The sequence below is a fragment of the Lytechinus variegatus genome, chromosome 4 (genome assembly GCF_018143015.1).
Source record: "Lytechinus variegatus isolate NC3 chromosome 4, Lvar_3.0, whole genome shotgun sequence".
Lineage (NCBI taxonomy): Eukaryota > Metazoa > Echinodermata > Echinoidea > Temnopleuroida > Toxopneustidae > Lytechinus > Lytechinus variegatus.
The window spans coordinates 52,491,172-52,509,991 of NC_054743.1; the positions used below are offsets into that span (position 1 = coordinate 52,491,172).

Sequence of the window (18,820 nt, forward strand, 5' to 3'; positions counted from 1 at the left end):
GGCGGAGGTAATCGTAGACTCTTAAAGGTCGCATGACCTCCCGAAAAAGACGCATCATTATCCAGAGTTGTTTACCGTGATATTCACCTTCTCTACAACATCGTAATGATGGCGGAGGTAATCGTAGACTCTTAAAGGTCGCATGACCTCCCGAAAAAGACGCATCATTATCCAGAGTTGTTTACCGTGATATTCACCTTCTCTACAACATCGTAGTGATGGCGGAGGTAATCGTAAACTCTTAAAGGTCGCATGACCTCCCGAAAAAGACGCATTACTATCAAGAGTTGTTTACCGTGATATTCACCTTCTCTACAACATCGTAGTGATGGCGGAGGTAATCGTAGACTCTTAAAGGTCGCATGACCTCCCGAAAAAGACGCATCATTATCCAGAGTTGTTTACCGTGATATTCACCTTCTCTACAACATCGTAGTGATGGCGGAGGTAATCGTAAACTCTTAAAGGTCGCATGACCTCCCGAAAAAGACGCATTACTATCAAGAGTTGTTTACCGTGATATTCACCTTCTCTACAACATCGTAGTGATGGCGGAGGTAATCGTAGACTCTTAAAGGTCGCATGACCTCCCGAAAAAGACGCATTATTATCCAGAGTTGCTTACCATGATATTCGCCTTCTCGACAACATCGTAATGATGGCGGAGGTAATCGTAGACTCTTAAAGGTCGCATGACCTCCCGAAAAAGACGCATCATTATCCAGAGTTGTTTACCGTGATATTCACCTTCTCTACAACATCGTAGTGATGGCGGAGGTAATCGTAAACTCTTAAAGGTCGCATGACCTCCCGAAAAAGACGCATTATTATCAAGAGTTGTTTACCGTGAAATTCACCTTCTCTACAACATCGTAGTGATGGCGGAGGTAATCGTAAACTCTTAAAGGTCGCATGACCTCCCGAAAAGACGCATCATTTATCCAGAGTTGTTTACCATGATATTCACCTTCTCTACAACATCGTAGTGATGGCGGAGGTAATCGTAAACTCTTAAAGGTCGCATGACCTCCCGAAAAAGACGCATTATTATCCAGAGTTGTTTACCATGATGTTCACCTTCTTTACAACATCGTAGTGATAGCGGAGGTAATCGTAAACTCTTAGAGGACGTATAGTCAGAGAGTCGTAAATATTACATCGCATGTCAGCGTGTTCAACTAAATCTTATTTGCCTCCGCTTAAGATAAAAATATATCGTCTTTTCGTTTTTTTTCTTCCTCCATTTTTGTCGGATATCAAAACAAATTATCACCAATTATCATTATCATCGTTTTGTTCTTCCCCGATTATGTCGGAGATCAAAACAAATCATAATCTTCTTCTCCACCTGCCTTTCCGCTAATATCGGAGATAAAAATAAATCATAATTTTCTTCCCCTTTATCTTCTTTTCCTTCCACCGCTTTTGTCTGAGATCAAAACAAATCACCAGCGCATTTTGACGGCAAACATGTCGCCACGTGTTTTTTTTGTCTTGTTATGTTTTGGTTTTTCCGATCCGATTTTTTCCCCACTGGTCAAAAATCGGAGTTCGGAAAAATGTAGAAAAAAGGGGAAAATCGGATCGGATCGGGAATTGGAATAAAAATCGGTTACAGCATTAATTCATAATAGGGTGATTATTTTTCATTTTAATTGGTTAGCCTAATCGAATTAGGGTTAAATTCAGTTGTAATGATTTTAATTGAAAAGGCAAAGAAATAGTTAAATTAAAAAAGTCTCCACAGTAAAAAATAATATTCAGGATTATAAAGATAACAATGGAGAAAAATTACAATATTAAAATCTTGCAGGAAAATTGGGTGATAAATACTAAGTACGCAAATGTTTTTCACAAAAACATTTGTATATCATAATATAACAAATTATTTTAGGATTTTCTTTAGATACTAGCTTGAAGTTTATGTTGTATTTATAAAAGAATGTGAATGCCTAATTTTGGTGTGATCGCATGAATGGCAGCCAAGATAAGAAGGGGGCCATCATACCCCCCCCCCCCCCTCCCCACCATTCCTCAATACCTCTCCAACAGCCCTTTTCTTTTAATGACGTTATTAAAAGATATAGATAGTTGTTTGAACAATTTTATGTTTCTTCAGGAATATGTAGTATGTACATGTAAACTGTAGAAATTTTATGATTGAACCAACATGTATTCTGCACAAAACCGTTTATTAATGCACAAATATTTGTTATTTCTGTGTATATAGATTTGATAAATTTACATATGTACGTGTGAATAGCAGACCTCAAAGACATTAATACTGTGCACATATTTGGCAATTCAGAATACCAACAATACACTACATAGATAGTAAAATGACAGTGCTGATTTGCATGAAAGAACATGTAGCTTTGAAAATTTGAAGGGGGGTCACAACTTGGAAACTCTTTCATTTATTGGATACTATGCATACATGAGTACTCCGGTCATACTTGTTTTTCTTTTTGTCAATGAATATCCAGTGGCAGTTTTTGATAACCAAGAAACTACACCAAATACTGATTGATAAAAAGAAAATAAGTACTAAAGCAAGAGAGGATTGTATAGAAGATGGCCGCTTGTGATCTTCCGCTTGAGATGCATTGCAGGTTTTCCATAATAGCAAAGGTAGAGCTGCAGCCTCCGCAGACTACCCACACCATTCTGGGACAGCTTGCGGATCATATCATCACAATTAGGCCTGGGACGAATGTCATTTTTACCATTTAATTATTTCCTGAAAGAACAATCGAATGATTCAATTGTTCGCTGGAATCACCAGTCTTCTAAGTCACAATAGTTGACCTACTTATGACCCCTAATGCAGAAATCCTCCAATACATGTTACAAATTTAGACAGGGTTCAATTATAGACCGAGGGTAAAGAGTATTGTCTGTTTCTCATAAATGAAAGTAGGCCTTTTGTTCCCCTTCTCTTTGATTTCTATGTCAAAAGAAACTTTATGAAATGAGAATAAAACTTTTAGTTTATTGTTCCAATGAAAAATCTTTCCTAAATCAATGCTTGTAAAAGGCATCCCTCCAAGTGCAACACCCCTGCATATGGATGAATCAGTCCAGGACAGCCTACAGTCTAAAGTACAATTACGTCTCAGAAAACGGTGAAGTACATGTATTCTGAGACAGACACGCAGGTGTGCCTTTCACTTCTTGAAAAATTTCATCTCGTGCCCACACCATGTCCCCATCCCCACTTGTGTCATTGCCCACGATGCTACACACTGTACATGGGTGTATTTTGCAAAATATTTTGAAAAATATTTTTCATTTGAAATATCTTTCAAAATTACAATTTTTTATCATTTGGACCTACATGTATAGCTGGGTCTATTTTGGAAGACTAGTCGAGAACGTGTGTTAAGGTGACAGTATGTGTGGGAATGTTTATAAGGGAGAGGGAAGCTTTGTTTTGAAACATGAAAGGAAATTCTCCTGGCTCCGATCCCCCCCCCCATCTTTCTTTCTCTCTCACACACACACCAAGATGGGGAGGGGTCAATTTGTTTCTGAAGTCATGACCTTCCCCCGATAATGGGAACGCACGTGGCTTCTTCTTTGTCTCCCAAAAAGTTTCATGGGCTGTCGAATGTCCAATCATATCTGCTCAAGTGAGATATTTGTGCGTGTACTTAAAGGTCAAGTCCACCTCAGAAAATTTTTTATTTTAATCTATAGAGAAAACTCAGACAAGCACAATGCTGAAAATTTCATCAAAATCGGATGTAAAATAAGAAAGTTATGACATTTCAAAGTTTCGCTTTTTTTCAACAAAATAGTTATACAAACGAGCCAGTTACATCCAAATGAGAGAGTTGATGATGTCACTCACTCACTATTTCTTTTGTTTTATATTGTTTGAATTATACAATATTTCAATTTTTACGAATTTGACGATTAGGACCTCCTTGCCTGAAGCACAAAATGTTAAAATAATGGAATGCCACGTGTTCAGGGAGGAATGAAACTTCATTTCACATGACAATGACGAGAAAATAAAAATAATTCATATTTTATATAATAAAATACAAAAGAAATAGTGAGTGAGTGATGTCATCAACTCTCTCATTTGGATAACTGGCTCGTTCATATAACTATTTTGTTGAAAATAAGCGAAACTTTAAAATGCTATAACTTTCATATTTTACATCCGATTTTGATGAAATTTTCAGTGTTATGCTTGTTGAATTTTTCTCTTTTTATTCAAATCAAGTTTTTGTTGGGGTGGACTTGTCCTTTAATGTTTTAAGCACACAGACAACATACATTGCGTATCGAGGGCAAGGTCGGTGGGATTAAAAATTTTCGGAGCTCTTTCAGTTTTGTGTTTAACTATGAATGTGATATTGTTGTTCATTTTTGACAAATCATCTCGATAACATAATTTTTAAACCTGTATAAAATATTCAAAAACAATTATTATCATTGTTACTGTATCTTGTCATTTTGTTACTATTACTTGAGTTATCGAGTGATCTCAAGTGTCTAATCAGGATCTGCCGAATATTCGATCAGTGTGAATTTTACTAATTGAATAGCGAACGGCGGCAAGCCATTCGAACAATCAATGTTTACTCCCAAGCCTTATCACAATATCTACATGTACACTAATACAGTGTCTGACCCCTAACTAGTGCGATCACCCCAACACTATTGTCTAAAACCCAAATTCTATGCCTGAGCAAGCTTTCCTATCATATCATCACCATATCTGATCAAGTGTCTAACCCTGGCCAGTAAGATCAGCCCACCCCATTGTCTATAATTTTTGAAAAACTGGGAGAGCTTGCCTATCGTGTCACCTTCAGATATGGTATTATCAGTTCATCTTTCAAAAGTCTTTATAGAGCATTCCGTTCAGAAAATGCAAATAGCATGGCCGAATGAAAGAACCTACATGTATCTACAGAGTTTAACTGATTATACATGGACTTTGAATACAATATCGACTTACAATGAAATACATGTACCTGTCATCACCTATCAGTGTCAACAGAGCTTAGTAAATATTACCAGGATTAAATCATCATGTTTTGCTTGCAATGTTCTGAAAGGTCTAGTCAGTATGCTATATGCATGGAGCTAACAGAGAAGGAGAACCATCTTCCAATTCCTCTGTTAATCCTTTGTTATTGCTTCCTTCGGGCGAAGGAACGATATCTAACATCAATCGGCGAGCCGCCAGGCCAAAGTTAGAGCAAGCTTACATAACGCGATAAGCCCCCTCGTAAAATCTGAGGTCAGAGATTTTTTGAAGGACCCTGCGAGGCACCGCCGTAAACAACGTTCTCCCACATAACTTCCCCCGAGCTCATTTTTTTTTCAAAATTGAAACACGACTTGCTGTTCTTCTAACATCCATATCTCTTTGTACGGATTCCTAATGTACGTCTTTTATGTATGGTTGAACTTCTGAGATGATCCCCTTTGCATACATACCAAATACGTTGCAATCTGAATTGACTCAACAAAATTACAAACGGAGGAAGTTGGAGATTGGTCATTTTAAGTATGTCTGTCTTTCTTCCGTACTTAAATCTTTTCCTAACCGTACCTGGTTTAGAAATTATAATACGGAGAAAAAGCATACTTTGAGCTTAATTTTCATGCCAAGATCATTTGCGAGAAAACAATAGAATCGATAATATAACGACGAATCTGCGGGGCATTTCTCTGGCGATTGTCGCATCGTGGAGTACCCTCCGGTTCCCCACGCATTCCTATTTGTGTAAGTTGAAAGTGAGTGTAATGAATGACGGGAGCCGTGCTCGCTCAGCTCTTGTCTCTGTATCGTTTTTGGAAAATAGCAGGGGCCGCGGAGCGAACAGATTTAATTTACAAACCAGTAAAAAGGAGAACAAAGTATAAAAATTGTTATTCTACATAATAAAGAAATTAAAAACAACATGTTTGGGACCACAAAGAAGTATACCCAGTTCTATGTCAGGACGATTCATTTTAAGTTACAAAGTCATTTGGAAATAATTACAAGCGAAGTTTTACAATTTTTAGGACCAAAAATAATCATGATTTAAAATTATTTTAGAGAACAAAATAAAAGATGATTACAATTATTGAATTCATATCTTTAGTTTAATCTAAAGAAAAAAAGGCTTCCAAAATATAAAGTGTCCGGACACCTGACCCCCCCCCCCTCATTTCTAAAACATTCTATTTCTGTTCTAGATATATTAAGAAACAGGCCGAATATCATTATGATTTTTGTTAGATTAGGAGATTTTTTGTATGTTTAAGATTGTACTTTTTTCTTTCTTTCTTTCATATCCTTTTTCTGGCATCATTCTATCCTTCCTCTTTGCCCTTTTTTTTATTCCATCCTATCTTTCTTTCCTGATCTTCTCTCTCTGTTCATTTTTCTTTCCTTGTTTGTCTTACTCTCCGTCCTATTTTAAATTTCCTTTTTTCCTTCATTTTTTCTTTCCACTTTTCTTTGCTTCCTTCTCCCTTTTCTTTTCATTCTTTCTCGATCCTTCCATTATTTTCTTTTTTCAAATTCTCTCCTTAATTTTTTCCTCCCTCTCTTTCATCCTTTTTTTCATTCTTTATTATATTTTTTCCTTCTAATTTGTGTCCTTTTTTCTTTATTTCCCTCCCTCCCAGGGTGACCAGACGTTCCGTATTTCCCGGGATTGTCCCGTATTTTTGTCCCGGCGTCCCGACAAACCCTTCCCGGGACGCCTTTTTGTCCCGTATTTAAGAATATTGAACAAAATGTAGTTAATGCATTTAAAAGTGGTGATTTTTTTCATCAAATAACCAACAGATGACGAGCAGAGATAACAATGAAACTAATTTGGAGATGTAATCGGTGGAACAAATTATTTAGTTTTCATAACTAGATTAAAAAACACCAAACTTCATTATGATTTTTGTTAGATGACTTGATTTTTTTGTTTGCTTGAAGTTTGAACTTTTTTCCTTTTTCTTTTGTATCATTCTTTGTTCATCCTTATATCCTTCCTGCTTGCCCTTTTTTGTTCCATCTATCTTTATTTCCGATCTTTTTTTCCTGAACCTTTCTCTCTCTCTCTGTTCATTTGTCTTTCTTTCCTTCTTTCTGTTACTTTTCTTTATCAAATTTCCATTCCTTATTTCCTGAATTCATTCATTCTTTCTTTCCTTTTGCTTTTCTTTGCTTCCTTCTCACTTCCTCTCCCCTTTTTCGTTCTCTCCTTCAATTATTTTCTCTTTTTGTCATTTTCTCATCTCTTCATTCTTTCCTCCCTCTCTTTCCTCCTTTCTTTCATTCTTTATTTTATTTTTCCCTCCAATTCTTTTCCCTTATAATTTTCTTTCCCTTCCTTCCTCCCTATTTTCTTCTTTCTTTGTTTGTTTCTTTCTTCCAAAGAATGAAGGAAAATATTTCTTTCCTTCATTCTTTCTTTCCTTTTCTTTTTCTTTCTCACTTTCTTTTTTCCTTTCTCTTCTTTATTTTGTCTTCCACACATCTATTCATCTTCCCTTCCTTTCTTTTTTTGTCTTTCTATATTCATTTCAAAGAATGACGGAAACCTTTTTTCTCTCTTTTATTCTTTCTTTCATCCTTCTTTTATTCTAATTTTCTTTAATGTTTTTCTTTTCATTTTCCCCTTCAGTTCATTTTTCCTTTCCTTTTTCCTTTTCTTTTGTCTTTTCTTTCTCTCCTTCATTTACCCTCCCTTTCAATTCTTTATATTTTTTCACATGTCTAACATTGTGTATCTTTTTTGATCTTTTTTGTTGATTGTCCCGTCTTTCTTTCAAAGAATAAAGGAAGCATTTTTCTTTTATTCGTTCTTTCTTTCCTCATCCTTTTTCTTGTTTCTTTTATTTCTCTCCCTTATGTTTTCTTTCACACATCTTCCCTTCCTTCTTTTCTTTTTCTTTCCTTCTAAATTCATTTCAAATAATGACGGAAACGTTTTTTCTTTTATTCTATCTTTCATCATTTTATTCTAACATTCCTTTTTTTTCTTTATTTTTTCCTTCATTTTCCCCTTCATTTTTTTCTTTCTATCCGTTCTCAATTCAACCCTTTTCGTTCGCCTTTTCATTCCCTCCTTCATTATTTCGTTCACCCCCCCCCACCTTCCAATTCTGTACATTTTTCCCCAAGTCAAACACCGTGTAGCCTCCTTTGTTGATCTTTTTTAAGATCTGGCTCGGTCGATCCGCTCATGCAGCGTACTTTGTCGATTGTCCCGTATTTCTTTTTTGTGAAATCTGGTCAGGCCTGCATTCAGCTGGTTCCAAAACCAGATTTTCGTCTTCGAAATCACGACGTTCGAAATCGTGAGCCGCCATGTTTGCATAAAATTCGTGAAGCCGATGTGAAATGCATTATGGGTGAAAACACTACTGCGCAAGCGCAAACCCGAGCTGTTGATCGCGTCGATCAACTTTCCTTATCTGATTTACGAGCAGCCTCTGTAATGCGCCGTGAGGGACCCTGCTGAGAGGGGATTAGCGGTGCCGCGCATGGGGCAAAGCGTTTGAGAGAGTCAGATCTCCTTCTGTTAATAGCTCTATGCATTTATATGAAGATCAGGGCCCCGTCTTACAAAGAGAGACGATCAATCTGGTCAATCACAACTATGGACGGCCAGCAACATCAATATCTAAAAATGCAAATTTGTTCAAAATATTTTCTACATATGATGTACATTCATACATTTATCATTCTCTTGAAGATTCAGTGTGATTCTCTTTGTTTTAAAGTTGAATTAAGAAGACGATTCAAAATATTGAGATATTTACATTAATAGCAACCTTACAACCCACCAAACACTAAGAGGTGATTCAACCCCCCATTTTCTTTTTTCAAAATAGTGAATTTGAACGATTTATCCCTACTCATTTTCCTCGAGTTCGCTCCTGCAATGCCTACCGAGACGGGTGTTCTTTGACTGTGACGTCACCGGGGGTATTTACTTTTGTGTCAAAACTTCATTTTATCGCTATTGATTTTATGTGAACGATGCTGAAAGGAAGTAATAATTATCATAAGACATATTGTCAATAATATGACCCTACATTGTTAAAACTGTTCTTCTTTGTAGCAATTTTAGACGATTTTAATGCCTTGTTTTCGTTCCGGACTGTGTCCGTGGCGAAACAATTGAATAAACTGCAGTTGAAGTTGTATTTCGAGCCGGAGAACTTGCAAAAAGGAAATGATTAAAATTATATTTATGGCCATACTATTATTCCAAATATGTAAATTCCCTCATAATGATACCATAGACCCTAAAGGAATAATTTCAAGACGAATAATATGAAATTTGACCAAGATCTTCTCACCAGTCGATAACGTAGCAGACGTGTTATCATGATATATTTATCCGCGTGTGACGCGGCTCTTGCAAAAAACACAGTTGGTTGCGGAATTGCTTTGTGCCGACCGGCCACCCGCTCCGGCGCAGCTAGCTGTCGAGCTGCCGGACCGCATACCTTTCATGCTGTCTTGAACTCACTTGCGAATTGCATTTGTATGTTTGACGGTGACCTCTAGCGTAATTAAATATACATGTAGAAAACAACTCGGGAGGCCGAGAAGAATAGTAAGTTGATTCAAGATTGTTCTGTGGAATGAGCCATGAGTGGAAATGATCCACAGGATATAAAAATGGAGTCAAAGACAAAAGGAAAGAAGAAAAAGACGTCAGGGGATTGCTGCATGGTCATGAACTGCGGTTCGACCATAGAGATATATATGGGGATGGTCTGGGGGTCGACATACCAGAACACTTCCCCACTACAGTGCAGTACACTCAATGCCTGGGTGTACTTGAGTGTATTGTATATAGGCATGCAGCGCGCGCAGAGCTGAGCTAGCCGCCGGAATTACTTTCCAGCTACTCACTTGATGGAACATCGTGATAAAATAAATGAGAAATAGTGAAAATATCATTCAATAACTCACTGTTTTCAATCTTTCATCATGATTTAAGAGTTCATGATAGTTATTCATATTGTTCTTTATACAGGTAAAGTAAAGATTTGTACATATGATTCCTATTTGTTTGATTTGAGTTGCTTTGACAAAAAATTGTAAAATCATCTTTCACTCTCTGCATAGCATTTCTGTATTACACCCAGGCACCTCTTACACTAAATTCCCTCCGGTGACGTCACACTCAGAGTGATTTTTCTGTACACTCGTCTCTCGGGCTCTGACAGGTGGCTAATTTCATAGACTTTCAAAGCAAAATATCGAGAGGGCAGAAGATTTTTGTGACATGCTATTTGTTTGAACAACTGATATATACTTTATATTATGTGTGGAAACCATATTTATGGAAACTCACCCCCTTCTTAATTCAACTTTAAAGAGAAATTCCAGTAGTTGCAGTAAACACTGATTTCATGAGAAAGTCTGTAAAACAAGGCTTAATTGTCAGTATATCATCGAGGATCTAGATCTGGTACAGTTAAATTAACTGTACTTTGTGAAATCTTGAAATCTACGCTGAAAAATGTTCACACCGAAGATCCCCAACACAGATAATCGCACGTGGGACAATGTATAATTATTGCTTAGGGCGTCGGGCCCGACACTCTACCCGAATCCTTTGCTTATTTGCTGATTTCTCAGCAATTACGCAATTTCTTCCAGAATCCTTTGGCACATGCGTTTTATTTATACAAACAGACACTTTGGTGGTCATTTCATTGGATTCTGTACGAACTCATTTTGATATCGTTACCAAAACTAGCATTTACCTTTAAGGAGATTGTGCGAATTCCCTGTAGAAAAAAATTATGACACTGATGGATTTCCATAGTTACCATTGATTGGATCAATCGTAGCTATTGTAAGACATGGATCAATCGTTACTATTGTAAGACAGGGCCCAGAACTGCACAATGAAGATTGGATGAACAATGATTTCTGATTATAGAAGATTAAGACTATTCTATTCTTCAAATTAAATTGATCTATTATAAAAGCAAAGTCACAAATAAATTCCATAAAAACTCTTGATCCAGTTAACTAGTTCATAGAATGGTCTTTCAATTTCAGGAGACTGGATTTCTTCCTCCCTTTGTCACTGGTATGCACATTCCACAGAGTTGAATACATGCATGTAAATTGCAACAATTCACAGAGATACATGTACGCCACCTTAAAGATCTATTCCACCCTCATAAAAAGTTAATATGGATATAGGAACAAGGTAGTTCATGAACTACAAGTCTCGCCTGATTTCGCGATCAATATGCAACACGATCTTTTCACCACTAGATGACCTTTGACCTTATTATCCTCATGAACACACATGTTGTACTACCAAAGGATCATTTGTACCAAGTTTAAAAATAACTGATACAGAAATAAAGAAAATGAGAGCAAGTTCAACAAAAACTTAAAAAAGGATTACTTCACATAATTTTTTACTCTGGATGACCCCTATCATCCTTATGAACACACAGGTGGTAGTACCCAAGGATCATGTACCAATTGTTAAACACAACTGATAAAGAAATAATAAAAGCAAGTTAAACAAAAACTTGATCGTTTGACCCTTTGATGACCTTAAACCCCATCATCCTTATGAACACACAGGTGGTAGTACCCAAGGATCATGTACCAATTGTTAAACACAACTGATAAAGAAATAATACAAGAAAGTTAAACAAAAACTTGATCTTTTGACCCTTTGATGACCTTAAACCCCATCATCCTTATGAACACATAGGTGGTATTACCAATGGATCATTTGTACAAAAAAATAAATAAAAGCAAGTTGAACAAAAAATCATCATATTTCATTTGACCTTCTGATCCCTATGTAGATGACCATTGACCCCATCATCGTGATGGACACATATGTGGTAATACCCAAGTATCATATGTAACAAGTAAGAATATAATAGCTGACCATCACCAAAATCATCACAATCATTATCAATCATCACTATCACCATCTTCATCAACACCACCACCAGCTACATGTATGAATATTATCACTGTCATCATAACCTTCATCACAATCTCTCATCATTATCAACATCATAATTATCATTACAATCAAGATCATCCATTCATCCCACTCCTTCTCTACAGCATACTTACACAAATAAACTCTGGTTGAATAGTTGTTGAATGTATTCCTTCTTGGTGGAGTATTCTTGTGGCTTGTTCAATAACACCACCATATTCCTCTAATGATGACACACTGATGTGAAGTGTAGCAATGAGTTTAGAACCCGTTAACTGCCATACGTGGAACTCATGAATGTTGTCAATATAGCTACACTGTAAGGACACAGGCAAAATACAAAATAAATAACGATGAAAATCTGTGACATTTTCATATATAATACAACTCCTTTAATTTTATGTAAAAAAGTTGTCAGCACAAAAATTCAATTTTATGTAAAAAAGTTGTCAGCACAAAAATTCAAGTCTGACTATTTTAAGATTGAGGAAGTTTAAATACACCACAGCATTTGGTCATATCTTGCAGTAGGTGTATTCTACTACAATTTTACCAATTTAAAGATCATGATTACTTTTAATCAGATAACTATTTCTGAAACATTAACAATCCTTTTATAGGTCATAAAAGGAAAATAATACATTAAGTGAAAACTGTTTAACTCTTAAATCTCATCTGAATATTAATGGAATATAAACCAATTTCATACAAAAAGTATAAAACCAAAGCCCATCATGCAAATGTAAATGTGTTTTATACATACCTCTTCTCTCAACTTCTTGTCAATATCATCCATATCAATACCAGTAGGTATTGACTGTAGCAATATCATACTGGATTGTTTAACTGTATAAGAGAGAAAGAAAGGAGAGTGATTTTATTTGTGCAGTGGATATACATGTACATGTAACATCAGACACATTATTTCATTTTTTTTTAATGGTATTTATATCATATGGGGAAGCTGCCCAGAAAAGATGTCTCAGATTTAAAACTTTGAAAATTCCATCGTGTTCATGTACATGTAGCTCTAAAAATCTTTAAATGGTAGATTAACATCTTTAACACTTTCACCAATATTTTCTTTCAAAATTTTCTGCTTTTATTGAAACCAATTGTATCGTCAGGGCGAATTTCTCCTTTTCTAATGATTTCAACTGAAATTATGCATGCATACATTACCTTTCATTACACATCAAATTTTCCTGAATGTTTACATACATGTATCCTTGGAAAATTTCCCATAGAATATTATGTAAAAAAAAGTTTGAATTGCTTATCACTATACTTATACAGTTATGTTCTTTTGAAATTATTACCCTGCCTATTTTTGGGTAAATTCACTAAATTTTACCTTATCTACTTTATTATCAAATAAAGATGATCACCCTTATAAAGATACAGGTATATTGTTAAATAATCTTGGGCAATTATATGATGACAAACAATTGCTATCATTCACTTACATAATGGCCACGTTGTTGTACTGATTATAATAACAATAAGAATGCTGAGTACAGGATCTATGCAAAAGACCCAATCACCATCAGTGAACATAACAACGAGGGCGCTAATTATGACCACCACCGAACCTAAGGCATCACCAAGGACATGAAGAAAAACACCTCTCATGTTTAGCTGTGACGTGGAAGCTGCAATCAAAAATAAAGTACAGGAATAGTACTGTGAATTGTTGTCTTTCTTGCTTTTTAAACTTTTTTAATGTCATGCATACATTGGCAGATCCAGGTGGGGGCTAAAGGGGTGCCCCCCTCCCCCCTACATACAGAATTCTGGTGCCTAGAATGTCTAAATTTTTGGTAAGAATATTCAGTTCAGTGTCATAACATTGTCTGAAAGCAATACTTATCCTGAAGAACACAAAACAAGAAACAAACTCAAATACCAAGAAGCAAATTAAATGATTAGAAGACATAGACTGTTAACAAAGCAGTAAATGCATCCCCACTAGGAATGCAGAGGATAAAAAGAAAATTAAAAATCAATGAAAGATCTGAGTGTACAAAAATATTTTTTCACTGTTTGCCATTCAATGATATGTTTTACTTTTGTGGTTAATGCACTTTTGCACTTTTCCTTTTTTTTCCGTTCCTTTCTTTGTTTATTCTCAGTTTTTCACTTTTTATCAGTTTCAGTGTACTTTGTACCCAAACATATGGAGTACACACTTTTCTCTTTCTCCCAATTTTGACAGTAAACTATTAGTTTAAATAACAAATACTCTGATGCTTTGACTTTGCAACATCTCAGAGATAAGATTAACACAAGTTTAAATAAATGTCAAAGCTGTAGCCATAACAAATTTCTTTAAAAAAACTCTTTCAGTATTTTGTAAAATATTCTCAAGGAGTCAAGATTAAAGTTATCAAATTTAAGTTCTTATAACATTTGACATTGACATTGGACAACGCCTACTAAGCTTTTTGAATGACAGCAAATGGGAGGCTGCATACCGTCCAAAATATACCTTTACATGGTCAGGAATAAGGTGATGTCACCATCAAAATAAGGACTCAATGCATTTCATGCTCAGTAAATGCAAATGCAATACCGGTAGGTGCAGAGCTTACTGACTAAATGCGGATTGCTGCTGCAGAGCAGATCAGATGTATTTCTGAAGAAAATTTGCATTTGTTTTCAATAATTCTTTTTTTTTCACAGATTTAAATAGAAAAAATTGATTGTCCGTATTTTCATTAAATTCTGAAATGTTGTATATGATGAATAGCGAACATTCTTATTGGTGCAATGGTACAATATTTCGCATCTGGTGAAAGATGCACAGTACACTCAACTCAGCTACACCTCGTTGAGTAGAGCATCTTTCTTTTACCAATAATACAGTGTACATGAAATCTTACACAATCAATATACAAATAATGAATGTTTATGAGTGCAATGGACAGAATACTTCATAAGGTGAAAGATGAAATGATCCATTCATTTCATTTTCATCGAATGAAGTATTTTGTCAATTGCACAAATGATCTTTCTTTATTGAGTTTATATGATACCTAAAAAAAGATTCTTTTTCATATGATACATGTATTTATGAATTTTGATGCAAATAATTATGTTCATGCAGTGCGAGCTCAGTCTGTTGATTGTCGCGTAAATACAACATGCATGCTACAAACACGAGTGGTTTTTGCCTCACCGTGCCTGCAGGCATGGTTCCAACATTGCAAAGTTGATAACATCATTGTAAAACAGGCTGAATGATCGATATCAATCAACCAATCAAATGACAGGGATTTATCTAGGTGTCATATAAAGCTAATTGAATGTCTCCATGCAAGATTAGCTTCAATTTGAAAGAAATTTGGTATTTACTCCAAAATAAAGGCATGCAATCATCCAAAATTGTATTAGTTCTTACAATAATTTGAAACAAAACTTTTCTTTCACATTTTCAGAAAATAAGCAAAATGAGATATGTTCCAAAATCTGGATCGTGAACTAGTGTAGATGTAGGTGTTTGGAGGCCTTTATATAATATCCACACACCTTCCATCTTCCTTCTGTTTCATTGATATATATTCTCTGCTTTTTAGCAACAAATAAACTCAGCTTAATTAAATCAGCTTCAAGGATAATGGTAGCTAATATTTAGTGAAATTCAATGATATTTTTTGATGAATTGCTGCCATGATTATGATCAAGCAAAAATGTGTTTATTAGCTTACCATCATGCTTACTATGCTTCCTCTGAGGTTTATGATTGACTTCTATACCAGATTCTACATCATGGGTCCCATCCTGTATCTTAGTTCCATTGGCTAAGGATTCCTTCTCATCAGGTTCTTTCACTGATTCATAACCTTGTCCCTGGCTGTGACTATGGCTACTTCCACCACCATGACTGTGACCATGTCCCATACCTGAAAATAAGGGATAGAGCTTTCTCTTTTAAAACTCGCTATTATACTGTACCTACAATCTGACACCTGGGGAGTATTACAAGGAAACAGTTGTTGGATGTTTTATCCGACAACTCATGCTTTATCAGACAGTGGCCAGAGAAACATTGCTTCTCAGACAATATAATAACCAAAGAAAGTTGTCGGCTCTGACAACTTGTTGGATGAAAAATTTTGATGAAAGAAACGTGGATGGTTCAAAAAGCTGTTGATATGATCAACTTTAAGAATGAATGTCGACCCTTAAACTTTGAAGCTATCATCAATTCAACACCATTGAAAATTTTGGGTATACCATGTACACAACAAGAAAGGATCCCAGTCATGCATAATGTCACGAAATGACCCACTGGACCATCAAGCCAGCCAGTGTATGCTTTAGATGCGTGACCAAAAAAACATGTGAAAAGGATGTCTTTTTCAAGATAGGGCACGTTACATACATAATGTAATAAGGGTGCCAAAAACACTTTAAAAAATCCCCAAAAGGGTATCTTTTTTGCTAGGGTGAAAGCTTCGATACATGTTTAGGGTCAAATTTGTGAGGGTATAAAAAATGAAGACTAAAATGTACTTTTTGCCCCAACAGTCAACACTACATGTTTAGAGTTGCGCGAGTATGGTGTGGGAGGTGGGGCCGTTCTAAACCCAAAGATGTAGGTATAGGTAAAACTGAAGCCCGACGTCCATGACATAACAATCAAAATCTTGCTGTACTTCAACTTGATAGGGGTTCAATTCAGGGAATAATTGCCAAGAGTATCGTTTTGTTTCCAATACTTGTTAAGGGTAGGGTTTCACACGCCAATGAATAAATTAGATGTACGCATGTAGCTCCTGGAAAATACCTGAATTTTCCCATCTTGGACCATACATGTAATTTATGGTGTCCTCTGATTTAACACTTACCATGTGAGCTAAACAACAATATTCCTAAAAGGTTGACTGCAAGACCGACGCCACCAACAATCAAAACCAAGAGAGGGTCTTTGATTTTATCTCCCATAACAAGACGTTCAACAGCATCCACTAAGATAGTAAAGCACAGGGCAAAGAGAAAGACTGCGTTGACAAGAGCACCGACCACCTCAGCTCTCTGCCACCCATACGTATTCTTTGGCGTATCACGCTTGGCATACTATTATTAAAAGAGAATTACATGTATATCAGAAACAAAAAAAAACAAAGAAATAAAATAATGTTGTGTCCTCCCTTTCACTAAGAGGAACATGGAAAGTTCACTGTATCACATCTGTACATGTAATGTTAAAGTCCCCATCACACTTTTATTTGGAATCAGCAGGAATCAAGCAGAAGCTGGAATCAGGGCTCGAATTAATCCAAGGCCATCCAAGGCCATGGCCTTAGATGCCCTCAGAAATGGCCTTGATGCCCTTTCAAATATTTGTAGACTTAAGGCCAAAATAACTGCCCTTTTTTGCTGTGGCCTTGGTGCCCTGCGGTAATCCAGTGCATGTGCCCCATTGAAAAGTGCATTTATTATTGATGCCCTTTTTTTGGTGGCCTTGGATGTCCCATAAAGTGAAAACTGCCTGCCCTTTCCCTTAAGTGCCCTTTTAAAAAATGGCCTTGCCCCTTTAAATTCTTAGTTCGAGCCCTGTGGAATGAAAAAAATATTTTAAAAATCTAGAAATTTTTGGAAGGAACATATCCAAACTGGAGTTGAAATTCCATAAATTGACCAGGTGAATCATACACTAGTCAAAATGAACTGCAATGGAGTCAGATTGATAATTTGTGCTACATTCTTGGCCATTCTGGGTGCATTCCAAATATTCTGACTGCATTCAAAATATTTTTGTCATTTCTTTTAATAGGCTATCCCGAAGGTTTTGGTCATGTTCAAAACATTTGAGGGGTATTTTTGAACGGTGTTCGAAGTAGATTTAAATGACCAACTGGTGGTCAAACAATAGTCCTTTCAACCCAGCCAATTCTGCTTGATTCAAAATAAGAGTGATGGGGGCTTAAAGATGAAGATAACAAGTTCCATAAACTTCCCAATCCATTCAAGTATATTGCACACAGAACATTTTGTCCCGCCTCACAACACCTATTGATGAATTTAAAAACTAAAACCCGATATTCTAAAACTAAAGCACCTACAATAATTTTGTATTGAGTATTAAAGGAAATAAATACTTTTGATACAATAAAAGTTGTCATATTAAAATAAAAGAATGTTAAGGTGAACTGTATAACATTGTACAAGCTTTCACATTCTTCCATTATAATTTATCAGATTACCTCAAGAAAACACTAAATATTAACATTCATCAAGAGGATTCTTCTTTGATTTGTAAAGTGTTAGGAATTTATTTCATGGTCAAAATTGTATGAAACACATTGAGGCAAAGTGAAGAATGTTCTCAAATGACCCAATACAAACTTATACCCCTTTTATAAACCCAATTATGCGGCTAATAGCAACATAATTTGGTCGTAAAATCGGAGGAGGACCAGAGTTATCCGCATTATTTTGATGCTGCAATTATCCGCATAATACATGTGGCAGCATCGGGACCAGATTTTGACTTTATGAACGCAATTCGAAAGTAATGCGGATAATTGCCATGGTGCGGTCACAAGGTCACCCTTTTCCCACGCAAACGCATCGGAGGGGGTGTGTGCGGTTGCCATGACGATTATCCTCCTTTTTCAGGATGGGCGCTCATAAAAATAGTGCGGATTATTTTGGAGTTTGTGAACGCAACTTTTATTGAATTATCCGCGTTACTCTTAGGCGGCTAATTGGAGGATGGATTTATGAAAGGGGTATAACATTTGTTCAACCCTGATGCAAAGGAGGCCAAGTGAATCTCACTCTAATCCCTAACATCAACACAAAAGCCTATAGGATTTAGAATTCATACTTAAGTTATCCCAATAAATCCT

General features: G+C 36.0%; 1 protein-coding gene across 4 annotated transcripts in view; it reads right to left on the bottom strand.

The window, feature by feature from the left end:
- Window positions 1-18,820, bottom strand: part of LOC121414304 (zinc transporter 1-like) — a 63,182-nt gene that overhangs the window by 42,334 nt on the left and 2,028 nt on the right. For all 4 annotated transcript variants that reach the window (XM_041607432.1, XM_041607435.1, XM_041607436.1 and 1 more), the window contains exons 2-6: window positions 16,814-17,042; window positions 15,671-15,865; window positions 13,430-13,615; window positions 12,727-12,809; window positions 12,098-12,280 (exon numbers count right to left, since the gene is read on the bottom strand). In XM_041607432.1, the coding sequence (XP_041463366.1) occupies window positions 12,098-12,280; window positions 12,727-12,809; window positions 13,430-13,615; window positions 15,671-15,865; window positions 16,814-17,042 (876 nt within the window). The remainder of the gene's footprint in view (window positions 1-12,097; window positions 12,281-12,726; window positions 12,810-13,429; window positions 13,616-15,670; window positions 15,866-16,813; window positions 17,043-18,820) is intronic.